Below are 16,650 nucleotides of genomic sequence, written 5' to 3' on the forward strand. Positions count from 1 at the left end.
TTTTCAATTTGGCAGCAGGGGGGTGTCATCTTGTAACTTTGTTAAATACCTTTGCAAGACCAAGACCACGCACATGCTCAGTATGGTCTGGGCTTCAGTTTGGAGGTTAAGCTTAGGGATCATCATAAATTATAAAAACAGCACAAGTCAAATAATATCAGCCGTAGAAGCTGATACAGCAAGACTAATTAATAATCAGAATAAACAGACTGCACTGGGTCTGCGGATACAAATCTCTACATAGTCGGTGGCTATTTTACAGGGAAAAAAACAAAGCTGCTTGAGGACAGAGAAGTAAGGTGGGGGCTCCCCGTGCTATTTGAAAGTATGATTGTTTCCCTTCAGAGCAGTTAGGGAGCGTCTGAAGTTTCCTATCTGCGGCTGTCAGAGCAAGTAAAACGAAGGAGGAATTTCACTGCATACAGTCAGGTTTATTATAACAACGGTACATATTTTTTAATTAAAAAATATTGGAGATAGATTTCTTTTTCATTAAAGAAAGTAAAAATGGGATTTTATTTTTTTGCCTTTACATCCCCTTTAAAACCACTTCATTTAAATATCCAATATTTCCTTTAGATGATTTATAAGCTGCTATATAAATATATCTGTGTGCCAATAGATGATGTTGTATTCTACTTACGTGTAATTTCAATAGCTTTCCTATTATAGGATTTTTTAGCTCTGTAGTTTACTACAATGTCAGAGTCCTCTGAGTGGATAAAAGCATGCCTGGCAAGACAAAAAGGGAAGACACATATTAAAATCCAAACATAAAACCACTGATATAAATATGGCTAGAAAACAGACAAAGGTAACGAGTTAGTTAAGTCCTGGGATGGTTTCCTATTGATATATTTTGATATGCTTAAATAAAGTTTGCTTATGGACAGATTCAACTACAAATGGTATATTCCTGTAGGTCAACATTCTTTTTCACATTCAATAAAAAACTCTCTATATTTTTTTGGTTTGTATTCTTGCCAGTAGCTACATTTTTCAAGACAAATATAAATAAATGATGGCGATTTTGGTATATTGGGATAGATAGATAGATAGATAGATAGATAGATAGATAGATAGATAGATAGATAGATAGATAGATAGATAGATAGATGATAGATAGATAGATAGAGATTTAGATAGATATAGATTTATATAGATATATAGATAGACAGATAGATGATAGATAGAGATGATAGATAGATAATAGATAGATGATAGAGATAGGTAGATAGATAGATAGATAGATAGATAGATAGATAGATAGATAGATAGATAGATAGATAGATAGATGATAGATAGATGATAGATAGATAGATAGATAGATAGATAGATAGATAGATAGATAGATGATAGATAGATAGATATAGATTTAGATAGATAGATAGATAGATAGATAGATAGATAGATAGACAGATAGATGATAGATAGATAGATAGAGATTTAGATAGATATAGATTTATATAGATATATAGATAGACAGATAGATGATAGATAGAGATGATAGATAGATAATAGATAGATGATAGAGATAGGTAGATAGATAGATAGATAGATAGATAGATAGATAGATAGATAGATAGATAGATAGATAGATAGATAGATAGATAGATGATAGATAGATGATAGATAGATAGATAGATAGATAGATAGATAGATAGATAGATAGATGATAGATAGATAGATATAGATTTAGATAGATAGATAGATAGATAGATAGATAGATAGATTGTATTTACATAACTGGATAACATGCAATTTCCAGAACACATTTCTAATAGCAAATATATTATTAGTGATAAGCTGTACATGTACAGATTCACTGCGAACTTCTGCATTTCGCCTGCGGCGAAAATTTTTGCAAAACTGCATAAAACTTTCGTCCTGTGGCTTGTTCCGCTATGTGCGACAAAACAAAAAAAGAGACATGTGAAAAACCTCCCACTTCATTTTATCTGATCTGAGCCGTCCCACTGTCTGTATAAGGACAAACACATAAATATATGGTTTATTCAGTTTAATGTGGGATACAAAGCACCCAGATATCTGTTGGTGGTCAGATTTATTATTAGTTGTGTCTGTAAACAACATAGTGTAGTAGTAGATACCATTACCGACCAAAAGTAACGTCAAAAATCACAGACATGTTTTTAAGAAATTGGCAACAGGGGAGCTTTTCTTATATTGAATAAACAGTTGTAGCCTACTGAATAGAAGGTTCTCTAACAATGTAGGCCATGTGTGTGCCCTCCCAAAGCAGAAACAATGTGCCACAAAAATAAAATGCCCATAGATTCTAATGTAGTTTGCTACAAAAATGATGCACAACAAAAAAATTGTCGCAAAGTGCGTGTCAAAAAAGTTTCGCTAACCGAAATGGGACAAACTCGCTCATCAATAATTATTATCCTTTGTCCAGCTAATTTAACCACGTGTCAAATCTGTATCTAACCTAAAACCAGTCAGGAAATTAGGACCCTTAAAACATGCAAAATACATTAGATATCTATAGCTATGATGTCAATAGCAGAAAGAGAAACTCCTGCAGCTGCCGATTACAAAGAGAGCAATGGGAGGAAATGCCATTTTTATGATATTTGCAAAATATCCTTAAAGTTAATTAAGAAATATTTTTCCATTAGATCTGTGAATCGCAGCTGACCGATAATAAATAGGATATGACAGTTTTACACCTGCTAAAACGTGGCTCGTTTTGGATCTGAGTCAGGCTTATTGAAGAAAACAGAATGAGCAACTCTTTAGCTACTTGATTCATTTCCTTTCCATTCCTGTTTAGCAGTGTTTATACTCACATACACTGTGTTATCATTAACTGAGTCACTGCCATAACATGATAAGAGCAGCAAGGCCACAGCTATTGTTAGCTCATGTTTTTTGTATTCTGCCTCAGTTTCTCCAGCTGATGGATATGACTGTAATGTTCAACAACACAAATGGGAATAATAAAGATTTTATCTAGTTATCTTTGCTAGGAAAAAGCACCATTATCACCAGCCTAGGGTTTTCCTGCTGTTGCTAAACTACAGCTCTCGTGTTGTTAGTTGAAGTTTAGCCTCCTGTCTGGCTTTTAGGGTTGTAAAAGTGGGACAAAATTCCATCCAAGCACATGTTGTCATAGCAAATACCATTAGTTCCCCTTATGCTGTGGTTCTGCCCCATCACTGTCTCACCTCCGAAGTCATAGCCCCAACCCCACTGTACAGCTTTTGATGCCGGCAAAGGTGGAAATCCTAGTTGTGGTTAAACACTTACTGGCAAAGCACACAATTAAACCCAGATATTAATTGAAGTGTGCAATTTGAACCAGGAATTACTTATTTGGTGGCATATTTACTAAACTGCAAAATGCAAAATTTTAATTGGTCACAACATCAGCAATTCACTAAAATATCAGTACAAAAGGTTTTGGTGAATTTTCCCCAGGCACAACTATGCCACTGCAAACCTTTGAAAATATGCCAGGCCCAGAATGGTAAACTACAATTATAAATACAGTATACGCCATATTTTCATTATCATATGCTAATGCACCATGGACATTGATTGCTATATGGTATTAATTTGCCACCATACTTTCCCCACACCTTTGTATGGGGGAAATACCGGGGCATAATCTCACAAAGTATTTTACTCAGCAAAATTTCGGCATATAACAGATTTTGAGTAAACAAGCAAAGCGCCAATACAATCAAGGGGCATATTAAAGGAACAGTCAAGTAAAAAAATAAAAACTGGGTAAATAGATAGGCTGTGCAAAATAAAAAATGTTTCTAATATAGTTAGTTAGGCAAAAATGTAATGTATAATGGCTGGAGTGACTGGATGTGTAACATAATAGCCAGAACACTACTTCCTGCTTTGCAGCTCTCTTAGTTTCCACTGGTTGGTAACCAGGCAGTAACCAATCAGTGATTTGAGGGGAGGCCACATGGGTCATAACTGTTGATTTTGAATCTGAGCTGAATGCTAAGGATCAATTGTGAGCTCACTGAACACTTTTGTCCCATGTGGCCCCCCTTCAATTTGCTGACTAACTCAGATTTAGAGAGCTGAAAAGCAGGAAGTAGTGTTCTGTGCAACATCCACTCATTCCAGCCTTTGTAGATTACATTTTTGACTAAAAAACTATATTAGAAACATTTTTCATTTACTGGTATATTTAGGCAGTTTCTATTTTTACACTGAACTGTTCTTTTTACATTGGAGATCCCCGGTGATATTGCCCATAACAACCAATCAGATCTTTGCGTCCGTATGGTAAAACTAATGATAAATGGCGAACGTATTGTGCTACTGTAAAAACCCCTCTGTATTCCCCAGTTCAATATATAATAAATCTGTTATCTATTATATGCAACCTCACATACTGTATATCTGTCATATATCACTGCAATAACACGGCAGTCGCATTGCTTTGTGAACTCACCCAAATTCTGTTTCCTTTTTCCTTCTAATAAACATTACCACTCCATATATGACCAGCAAGAAAATCATTAGGCTGCAGATGAAGCCAAGCAAAATCACATACGGACTTGCGTTTCCTGGAGCTAGAGTAGAAGAAGTGGCTGAAGTTACTGAACCTGGAAAACAGCGATAACGTTTATATTTTTACACAATATCAATTAAACAAGCAGGAATTTTGAACAGAGCCATTCCTGGGATGACAGCATCATCTTTTATCAAACTTTTCCCTCCTAAGTTTTCTGCTCAGTACATATAGGGAGTGTTCTCCCGGCCTACCAGATGTGTTTATCCCAGATCTATGAACGTTTCCTACCACTAAGCATTTTACTTATAAATGATGATAAAGTCCACAATACGTGAACCTTAAAATAAATGGGTTTTTTTACACATTCATCACAGATTGAAAGAAAATATAAGAGAAGAATTTCCATCTTGAAATCTGGAAATTAGTACAATTTCATTTTACAAATTGTAAATAAGTAACACACACATACAGACACACACACACATAGAGACACACATACAAACACACACACACACACACATACAGTAACACACAGACAGATACACACACACACAGTGACACACATACAGATTCAAATTCAATTCAACCCTTAATAAATCTGCCCCATAGTGTTGCTGCTAATTGTATTTATGGGGTAATGTGTTTCCCCAAAGGCAAAACTGTGTCTGTGACCTCTCACCCCTTAATAGGCAAATACAAAAATAAGGCATAAGTTTGGCTTTGTACAATCTTTACATTTTTCTCACCATTTCCTTGGATGATAAGCTGCACTGGCAGACTGTAGGGTCCAGTGCCTCCCTTTGTATAAGCTGCAACAGTCACAGTGCAGGTTGCATTGGTGGCTTTGATTGGAAGAAATGCAGCAGTGGAATTGGAGTATTCAACATATTCAACTTCCTAAAATTAAGGGGAAAAAAGAATTACTGAAATGGCAAATTATTGAATGATTGTGGACTGGCTATAACACATAGAATAAATGCAGGTTGTATTTAAAACTAGATAGCATTAACTGCAAATATGAGCTCAAACCTTACTAAAGTAGAAGGCCAGAAATGCATTTAGCACACAATGATATGATTTACAATTACAATATTCAATAAATTCATTAGTATGCAGGTGTTGAAATAAAGCAGTGAAAGGAAAGGGCAAAACAGTGGAAATCTGCCCTACGTCTTTACAGTTTAAAATGTATAAACCACTTACAGATTAGTACAGATTAATTAAAGATTAATACAGGTTAGGGATACACCGAATCCAAATCCTAATTTGCATATGAAAATTAGGGGCAGGGAGGGAAATTGCGTATAAAATGTTTTCCCCTTCCCACCCCTAATTTGCATATGCAAATTAGGATTCAGATTCGGTTCGGTATTCGGCCGAATCCATAATAGTGGATTCGGTGAATCTCTAATACAGAAATGGGATCTATTATTCAGAAACCCATTATCAAGAAATCTCTAATTTATGGAAAGGCACCTTTTCATAGACTCCATTTTAATCAAAATAAAATGATTTCATTTTCTCTGTAATAATAATAAAACAGTACCTTATACTTGATCCCAACTAAGTTATAATTAACCCTTATTGGAAGAAAAACCAGCCTATTGGGTTTAATTCATGTTTACATTATTTTAAGCAGACTTAAAATATGGAGATCGAAATGACATAAAAGACCCTTTATCTTTCAATGCAAGTCTATTTGGGAGCAGCTTTTGTACCATGTTTTAGGGTGTTCAAAGGGCCTGAAACAGCCCAGTGTGCAATTACCCTAAGCTGTATGAGCAAATACTGGAATAATCTATGGATGCATAATAACTGCCAACTGTATGTATCACAACATGATTAAGTCAGGGTGCCAGAATGCAATCTGAACTGTACCCATTTTATTCTATTTCTCAGATTTGTAATAGTGAAGAAATGCTTAGCTGCCCTGCCAAAGAAGTCAACGATTTGCAACTTTCCCTTTTAATAAACCTATTTCTTTTAACTACTCTACAAAACCATGGCCACGTATCCCAAGGCCTATTACAGAGTGCAGAATGATAGTGTATCCCTGCAATACAAATGTGCCCTGAGAAACCAGGATATTCAATGCATATTCGCTGCACACAGACAGAAAGTGAGCTATGAAGTCTTTGGCTTCCTGTAAATGGAAAATGATTTGTGCTTCCAAAAAAGGAATTGCTTGTATGAAATACTAGAAAACATGATTTATTGTTGACAAAGAGAATGTTCCAGTTCTACAGAAGGAACAATCCAAAAATCAACTATTAAAGAAGGCAATGACAAAGAAAGATCATTTAAATTTCTAAAAGTTCAATTTGGTACATATAGGCATATTATGCATTTTCTTATATAGCTTTTTATTGCAATCACGACCTGTTATCCAGAATGCTCAGGACCGTATAACAGATCTTCCCGTAATTTGGATCTTCATACCGTAAGTCTACTAGAAAATCATGTAAACATTAAATAAACCCAATAGGCTGGTTTAACTTCCAATAAGGATTAATTATATCTTAGTTTGGATCAGATACAAGGTACTGTTTTATTATCAAATTAGAAAAAAGGAAATCATTTTAAAAATTTGGATTATTTGGATGAAATTGAGTCTTCAGGAGACAGTCTTCACATAATTCGGAGCTTTCTGAATAACGGATTTCAAGATAAGAGATCCTATACCTGTAATATGTTATTAATAACCCAAGTGAATATGATGATATCCAAGTGGAGGAGTGTGATTGAATTCCAGCAGAACTCTGCAGCAGGTTAGGCTACATGACCAGTCAAGACAATTAAATTGGTATGGCCAGTTGGGTAAACTGCATAGAATGTCATGTTCTCTCATTGAAAATCACAGTACTGGAGAAAATCCTTTTTGCACTACTATATTCTCTTCTCTATCCCATTTTCTTCCATGCGATCCTTCCATAGGCTGTTTTCATTCGTAATTAGCCAATTGAAGGATCGCGCTGCCCCCAGCCCAGCGTCACTGAAACTGCACAGAAGGTCTTTTAGCAGTGTCGGGTCAAAGCAGGTTCGCGGGGCTGGGTGTGGCTTTGAGTGGGACGTTCAGGGAAAATATTCCGGGTGCAGCAACTACTTGATACTGACACTATGATACTGATAAAAAAAGATATTGATACTATGATTTTTACAGGAATGTGTCAGTATCGCTTTAAGGGTCATCTAAAGGAATGCCCATGGCTCATCCATATTCCACCTCTTACACCGAGGGAACATTCTGTGCCTGCTAGTGTGCCATTCACTGTCGTGAGCAATTTTTTGTGCTTTATAACAAATGCACATAGATTTGCACCTGAGGCAGGGACAATGGACAGTTTGCACAAAGTACAACTACTTTGACCATGGTTTTTTTTTTTATAACTTTGCACTTTGCTCCCCTTTTTATCCTCTTCAGATTTTTCAGATTGCTATAATATGGGCCATTACTTGCTGAGTAGTCCCTACCTCTGCTAAAAGGCTATTCCATGTCTTTATATTTTCTTCAAAGCATTTTAGCTTTTATCCCTTCAATATCATGTTTTTTGAAACTTTTTTTTTCAAATGGATCCCAAATTTATTTTTGGTGTCAGATCTGTGGCTCAACAATTTGGCATAGAATTAAATATGGGTCATCTTTTAATAACTATTGTCAGTTATAGGACTACATCTTACTATGAAAGTAGTACATGGTGCTCCACGCTCAACTGAAACCTATTTTTGGGTCCAGAAAAATGATTAAGAGCTTCTGCCATAAACGTGTTAAAGCTCAAAGGTCAATCATATTATAGACCAGTACAAGGAAAATACCAAGGTCAGTTTCTATTCTTAGATAACAAAGACATGTTTTGGTTCTGTTTATTTTTTATGTTATTTTTATTTATCTTGCATAAAGTAAATTAAAAAATAATAACGGCTCAGTTGCCTGAAATATGATTTAGGGGCTGAACACTATTACTCAAGGCCCCCATAGACGGGCAGATAAAAGCTGCAGACAGACCAAGTCGGCAGCTTATTGGCCCGTGAGTGAGGCCATCCGATGGGCTTTCCTGATCGATATTCGGCCAAAAGTTTGGCAGATCTCGATCTGGCAGGTTAAAAAATCCCATCAGATTGCGGCTGCATCTCTGCGTGTATGCGGTCCCATGATCCGTCCACCCGTTCTCTTGCATTATGATCCGATCGTTGGGCCCTAGGGTCCACGATCTGATCAGCCTGATATTGCCCACTTCAATGTGGGCATATCGGGAAGAGATCCGCTATCTCTACATCTATGGCCACCTTAAGTCTCTCCACCAGTGTACTCTAGAAAAGCTTCAGATACTGTTGGTGAGGTATGTGCACAATTGTTTTGACTCTCTCTGTTCTCTTTTCCCTGGATAAAAAAAAAGCCTAACTAATCAAGAACTCCAGCCCTGTAGCAGAGAAAAAAAACTTTAATTGAAAATTTATAAAAGGACTAAAATGATATATGTTAAAAACATAACTGTCTTTCCATATTTTGCATCTTCATACCTTAAGTCTACTTGAAAATAATTTCAACATTAAATAAATCCAAAAGGCTGGTTTTGCTTCAAATAAGGATTAACTATGTCTTAGTTGGGATCAAGTACAAGGTACTGTTTTATTATTACAGAGAAAAAGAAAATTAAAAATATGAATTATTTGGATAAAATGGAATCTATTGGAGCCATTCCGTAATTCCGAGCTTTCTGGATAACGTGTTTCCGGATCCCATACCCGAACAACCATTTATTAACAAGGCCCTTAATTCCATTTACTGATCCAGTTTTTATACCTGTTCTCATCTAACAGATCACTCTCTCTGAGAACTGACATTGCAGACATAATATCTAATTAAAACACTGGAGAACAGAATGCGTTTTGTCCTTATTGAGACGTTAATCTGGTGTAATAATGAAAGCAGGAATGCCACATTGTAGGAAGGAGGACTTTTCTTTATTTGTAAAGCAGTGTCACCAGACCAAGTGGGAACATCGGATTACACAGCATTGCTGACATTTCAGAGAAAAAGCCACTGAACAAAAACAAAGCAGTGGCTAACAATGGCATGTGTGATACCCAGGTTACGCACTGCCAGTAATAACTGTTAGATATTATTACAGTATTTCCACAATGCCGCTGTAAGTACCTCCTGCTTGTTAAACTTGCTCACAAAACTATATTCTAAAATTAGTTATATTTTACTTTAAATAAATAGGAAGAACCCTAACCTGGATCTTCTTCAGCTTTCTGTTATTCGCTATGATTTCAAACATTCCTATAAACTAATATTTCAACAAACAGTTACCTTTTAGGGCAGGACTCCACAGACGATTCCGCCGCAATCCGACAAGCTGCCTAAAAACGTAGGCGTCACGTCGGATGCGAGGGAAATAAGGTAAGTAATTCTATTGTCGGATAGCAGCGTTGATACGACGCAACACAACTGTTGTATCTCATCAACAATGCGACACGATCCGACAATAGCATTACTTACCTTATTTCCGTTGCATCCGATGTAACGCCTATGTCGGATAGTGGCGGAATCGTACGCAGAGTACTGCCCTTAAGGCCAGAAAAGGGTCATCCCAGACCAGTGGGCAATGCATGCAATATGTACAGCATGGCAGGGTCGGACTGGGGGGCCCGGGGCCCACCGGGACTGCTGTCCAGTGGCCCCCCTCCGGCCCCCTGCACCCCTACTAAAATGCGTTGGCCCAGCAACACCGCCGTTTGGCGCGTATGCGCAAGAGCGCCGTTCGACGTGCATGCGCTGGCGGCGCTGCGCATCACCGGAAAAACATTTTTTTTCCGCGATTGGAAATATTTAGAGAAGGGTTCTGGTCGGGGCCCACCGGGTTTTTTCCCGCCGGGCCAGTCTGACACTGCAGCATGGCTAATAAACTCCCATTGTCCAGAAAATATAAACCAAAACTACAGTAGTGTAAATAGATAGTGTTCGAATCACTATCCGGGCCATAATTACTTTACACCATATACAGTATATGTAGGTTTAATTTGAGCCATTCTGCCCCTCTTGCTGCTGTGACCTTATTCACTATCCAAAGTTCTGGCTAAAAAATATCAAATTTTTTGTTCACGTATGACTCAAGTTCCATTTATCTGATATTAAAATATTCTAATTAGGGTTCTGGATTTAGATATCTTGATATGGACTGGTCAGTGACCCTAATAAACTTGTATTTAACAGTTCTGGGTACATTATACACTGTCCTTCAGTGTATGAGACACATTACTAACACTGTAGTAGTAAAGAGGGCCCTCCCTGCAGTAATTATATGCCTGGGTGCCAGGAAAGTTGTGACCGCAATGTTGATTTTGAACTAATAAAGTGCACTGTAAAGCAGTCTTGTGAGTTCTGGCTATTTTAGCTTATATATATATATATATATATATATATATATATATATATATATATATATATATATATATATATATATATATATATATAGATACCCACACTCACACATATAATGTATATTTTATATATGGCCTGTTCTTTTATTACATTGTTTTGGGAATTTCTGATTGATGCCATCCACGGTGAAGGGTTTGCATTGGGCAATACAGGGCATTACAGCACCAGCAGTTTCAGGATCTGAGAAAAAAAAATCACACTAATCCATTTTCTATTCCTTTTTATTGAAAATGATTGGGAAACCTCTGTTATTTAACTGTCAGGTTCAGAAGAGTAAGTAATAAGATGACATGACAATTCTAGGCATTTTAACCAAACCTTAAAGACTTAAATCATGCTGTGGGACACAACTGAGAACATGAAGTTCAAAAAATGTTAAGGGAAGTAGATTTTCTTGAGACATGTATCAATCAGCGCTATTTCTCTGACTCACTCCTGTTTGACCATTGAGAGATGAACACTTAGAGGTCACATCCAGTTAAAGGAGAAGGAAAGCTACGGAAGCATTTTATTGCCAATAGATCAGCTGCAATAGTGCAAGCTAGAATGCTATATTTATTCTGTAGAATGTTTTACCATAGCTGAATAAAAAGCTCTAGAAACTCTCTGTTTGTTTAGGATAGGAGCTGCAGTATTAACATGGTGTGACATCACTTCCTGCCTGAGTCACTCCCTGCTCTGGGCTCAGATTATAGCAGAGAAGGGAGAGGGGGGAGAGGAGCAAACTGAGCATGCTCTTGCCCAGGGCAATGAGGTTTAAGCTGAAGGCAGGAAGTCTGATACAGAAGCCCATGTGTACACAATAGAAGGAAAGAAATGCTGTGTTTCTTTTGACAGCGGACTCAGAGCAGCATTTCTTTGGGGGTTTACTGGTATATTTAGATGGATCTTTCTGATAAGCCTTACTTAGTTTAAACCTTTCCTTCTCTTTTAAAGGAACAGGAACACCAAACAAAAAATGAAAGTCTTTTAAAGTAATGAAAATATAACTTACTGTTGTGCTGCACTTGTAAAACTCATGTGTTTGCTTCAGAAACTCTAAAATAGTTTATATAAACAAGCTGCTGTGTAGCCATGGAGGCATCCATTCAAAGCTGAAAAGGAAGAAAAAGCACAGGATATACAGCAGATAAGCTCTGTAGTATACAATGGGATTTGTCAGAACTTATCTGTTATCTTAAGTGTATCCTGTGCTTGAATGGCTGCCCCCATGGCTACACAGCAGCTTGTTTTTATGAACTATAGTAGTGTTTCTGAAGCAAACACACCTGTTTTACCAGTGCAGGGCAACATTGCAATATACTGTATTGTCATTTATTTAAAACACTTTCATTTTTTGGTGCTACTGTTCATTTAATATAATGATGAGAAGCACAATGTGACTCAAAGGTACGCTGACATTTCTCTGGAAGATTATATCATGTTCTCTACAGTGTAGTAATTATTTTAATCTGAAGTCAATTTTAATACAGAAACTTCTCCAATAAAACTTGGACCACAAATTGGCTATTGGCTAATGGCACACTAGGCTTCTCTTCTCCTGTGTTTTCTCTGCAGGAGGATAAATGTGCTTCCATCCACTCTGCAATGTCTCTGCACTGATAGGCATGGAGTCGCCCTGTGTTCTGCCACAAGGAGCACATATCGGTGAGAAAATGCATGGTTTTGTGCTTAGATTTGTGTAAGATGCCAAAGCTTCATGCAAAAATTGTGCAACAAAAGTGTCAAGCAGGAAGATCAAAGAAAAATTACAAGGACTTGGAATGTAGGATATAATTATATTGCTTAAAGGGAATACCAAGAAACAGAAACTTGAGTTTCCTGGAACTGTGCATTAAACAAGGATATTAAACATAAACACGGTAAGAAATTGATAAAATATCAAGGTTGAATATATTGCCCATATTATGGACTGAACAGGGAAGAAAGCTGCCGAGCAGCCCCTGCCCTATGACATTTTTACATCTGGATGATTTTTTACATGCCTCGTCAGTGGCGACATGCATATGCCTAGACTGTCAGCTTGTGGTCCAAGGCAGTGCACTATGCAGGAGCTAAAATCCTGGCTGATTAACTGGAAAGAATAAGGATAATATCTTTTATTCAACCTTGAAACCAGTTTAGAAGCCGGATGCTATGTATATTCCAGCAATATATTTTGGAGCTATATTTTCCCTTTTAATAATTTTTTAGGCAGTCTATTTAGAAATGATTGTGAAATGTGAAACAAGAGATGAAGATAATCAATCGCTCTACAAAAAAGATGGTAAGTACAGAAATCACAGGCTACAAATGTGGATAAAAGTATTTTATGTTCATGTCTGGTCAAATACCATAAAAATAAGATGCTATTTTTGAATAACCCCATAATAAGACAATGAAATGAATCCTAAAACTGGCAGAGGTACAGTGGAGCTTAATACAGAGGGCCTTTGTAGAAGCAGTGCCATAATATGAATAGGCAGATATATTGCCCTTCCAAGAACCGGGAGCGAGGTTCAAATAATGATTCTCTGGTTATTGAGATGGCTCTGTACTTCCCATCAGTTTTTGTAAGACATGATTGCTCTCATCTAAAGATGTGCAGGGAAGAGTCCTGCAGCGGGTCGGGTACCCACAGGTTACCCGCAAAAACCTGCTGTACCCTATGGGTTGCTGGTAGAAGTTCCGGGGTTCCGGGTAAAGACGCGGTCGGCGGTTCTTAGGGTTTGCGGGTCGCGGGTCGGGCCGCTGGTCTTCTCAATATCAATTTTTACTCCTTTTTTCTGATCACGCTTACTTCCAATGATGTCACGTCCAGTTTACAATGACAACACTTCCTGTTTTACTCCTTTTTTCCCTGATCACGCCTACTTCCGATGATGTCACTTCCTGTTTACAATGACATCACTTCCTGATTCTTGATGGTCAGCGGGTCCGGTTGCGGATAAGGTACTTGTGGGCCGGGTAGCGGGTCCAAGAGGGTAAGAATGCAGGTTGCGGGTCCTGGTTGCGGATTGCAGGTTGCGGGTACGGGTCTGGTACGGGTTCCAAAAAATGGACCAACACAGGACAGTGCAGGGGATATTCTATTGGTGTTTGGTTAATAAATAGTTCACCCAGGGACACCCATTGACACACACATACTCTATGCCAGTGATCCCCAAACAGTGGCTCATTAGCAAAATGTTACACGCCAACACCTTGGAAGTTGCTATCAGAAGCCTTAAAGCAGGTGCTTATTTTTCAATTCCAAGCTTAGAGGCAAGTTTTGGTTGCTTAATAGACAGGTGTACTGCCAAACATAGCCTCCTAAGGCTGATGACTGTCCACATAGGGCTACAAAATTGGCAATTACAGCCCTTATTTGGCACCACCAAGAACTTATTTCATGCATATGTTGCTCCCAAAGTCTTTTTTACATTTGAATGTGGCTCACGGGTAAAAAAAAAAAAAAAAAGGTTGGGGACCCCTGCTCTGTGCCCTATTTGCAAAATGTTTCACTCTGGTGCCTTATTTTGTTCCTAGGTTTGTGTAGATGTCAACACAACCCAACATGGGAAAATTTCAGAACTATGGCAAAATTGCATTACACCCAGCTGACGCAAAGGTTTTCCTAGTAAAAATACAAGCAGTGACTTAATAAATCTTGCCTTCTAAGCACTTATTATCACATGAGCAGATATGCCGATCATTTTTTCTGTGCAGTTTACAGATTTTGTTTCATTGTGGTAAAAAAAATACATTGAAGTGGTTAGAATTTTTTTTTTGTGCTGTTGCAAATCAGAAGAAGCTTCCTCATTGTGGGTGGTTGGTTGATGGGTATTAATTGGGTGGGTTTGTGGGTGTCTTTATATGTCATTTTGTATTGCATCAATGTATGCTTTGAAGGATTTCGGAACAATTAGGGGCATATTTATCAAGGATCGAATTTCAAAGTAAAAAAATTTCGAAATTCGACCATCGAATTTGAGTACTTCGATAGTCGAAGTATTTTTTCCAGCGAAAACGGCCGTATTCGATTGAATTATGATCGAAGTAAAATCGTACGATCGAACGATTTAACCCTTCGAATCGAAAGATTCAAAGGATATTCAAAAAAAAAAACCATTGACTTCTCAAAACTTGCCCAAAAGCCTCAGATAGGTTCTAGGAGGTCCCCCATAGGCTAAACAGCAATTTGGCAGGTTTAAAGGAACAGTAACACCAAAAAATTAAAGTGTTTTAAAGTAATGAAAATATCATGTAGTGGTGCCCTGCACTGGTAAAACTGATCTGTTTGCTTCAGAAACACTACTATAGTTCATATAAACAAGCTGCTGTTTAGCAATGGCGGAAATTGAAAAATGGCTATATGGCACAGGTTAACTAATGGATAACAGATAACACCCTTCGACAGACAGAGCTTATTTGCTATCTGCTGTGTAACCTGAGCCTTTTCTCCTTTGAATGGCTGCCCCCATTGCTACACAGCAGCTTATTTATATAAACAATAGTAGTGTTTCTTAAGCAAACACAACAGTTTTACCAGTGCAGGGCAACACTGCATTATATTTTCATTACTTTAAAACACTTTTATTTTTTGACGTTACTGTTTGTTTAAGGTGGCAAAGTGTCAAAGTAGAAGTTTTTTAAAGGGACAGTACTTCGATTTTCAAGTGGTCAAATTTTCAAAGGTTTTTCAATTTCAATTCGAACTCGAAGTCGAATTTGGCCTATTCGATGGTCGAAGTACCCAAAAATTACTTCGAAATTCAACGTTTTTTAATTTGAAAATTCACTTCAACCTTTGATAAATCTACCCCTTAAACTAATATTTTAAAGGAAAACTATACCCTCAAAATGAATACTTAAGCAACAGATAGTTTATATCAAATTGAATGACACATTAAAGAATCTTACCAAACTGGAATATATATTTACATAATACATCTCTTGCCTTGAACCACCATTTCGTGACTCTATCTGTGCTGCCTCAGAGATCACCTGACCAGAAATACTACAACACTAACTGTAACAGGAAGAAGTGAGGAAGCAAAAGGCAGAACTCTGTCTGTTAATTGGCTCATGTGACCTTACATGTGGCTTGTATGTGTGCACAGTGAATCTTACGATCTCAGGGGGCGGCCCATATTTTTTTAAATGGCAATTTTCTATTTATGATTACCCAATGGCACATACTACTAAAAAAGTATATTATTATGATAATGGTTCATTTACATGAAGCATGAAGCAGGGTTTTACACATGAGCTGTTTTACTCAGTATCTATTAATAGAGACCTATATTGTTTGGGGGGTATAGTTTTCCTTTAAAGGTGTACATTAGTGTGCCCTGATATTACTACTGGTCTATGCTTTGAGATTTTGGGATAATAATTATTATCTTCCAAAGACATCCCCCAGATGGCCCATACTGTGTGATTCTTATTTTTTTTTTTCTTACCATACTAAAGGCCTTTACAAGCTGGGGGTCATTTATGTAGTGGGCTGTAGTCTATTCAGCTAATCAGCAACTGCACAATGCCCCTTATCGTGTGGCCAAGACAAAATAAAATAAGTTCAAGTGAATTAAATGACCGGAAAAACCCAAGATAAAACAATAACAGTACTGCTGGCGGTAAACCACAGTTTTCCTTTTAACGGTCGAGAATGAAGAAAACATGCTGAGTTAGTTTTTCATAAGAGGAACAGAGACCACTGAGTCACAAGTCA

At 37.3% G+C, this 16,650-nt stretch overlaps 1 protein-coding gene across 3 annotated transcripts in view; it reads right to left on the reverse strand.

The window, feature by feature from the left end:
- mertk.L (MER proto-oncogene, tyrosine kinase L homeolog) overlaps positions 1 to 16,650 on the reverse strand; it is a 77,600-nt gene that overhangs the window by 12,858 nt on the left and 48,092 nt on the right. For 2 of the 3 annotated variants that reach the window (XM_018262883.2, XM_018262884.2), the window contains exons 9-11: positions 5,260 to 5,410; positions 4,451 to 4,604; positions 644 to 732 (exon numbers count right to left, since the gene is read on the reverse strand). In XM_018262883.2, coding sequence (XP_018118372.1) covers positions 644 to 732; positions 4,451 to 4,604; positions 5,260 to 5,410 — 394 coding nt within the window. The remainder of the gene's footprint in view (positions 1 to 643; positions 733 to 4,450; positions 4,605 to 5,259; positions 5,411 to 16,650) is intronic. The other variant, XM_018262885.2, reaches the window with a different exon arrangement.

This window comes from Xenopus laevis, chromosome 5L, assembly GCF_017654675.1.
Source record: "Xenopus laevis strain J_2021 chromosome 5L, Xenopus_laevis_v10.1, whole genome shotgun sequence".
Classification (NCBI taxonomy): domain Eukaryota; kingdom Metazoa; phylum Chordata; class Amphibia; order Anura; family Pipidae; genus Xenopus; species Xenopus laevis.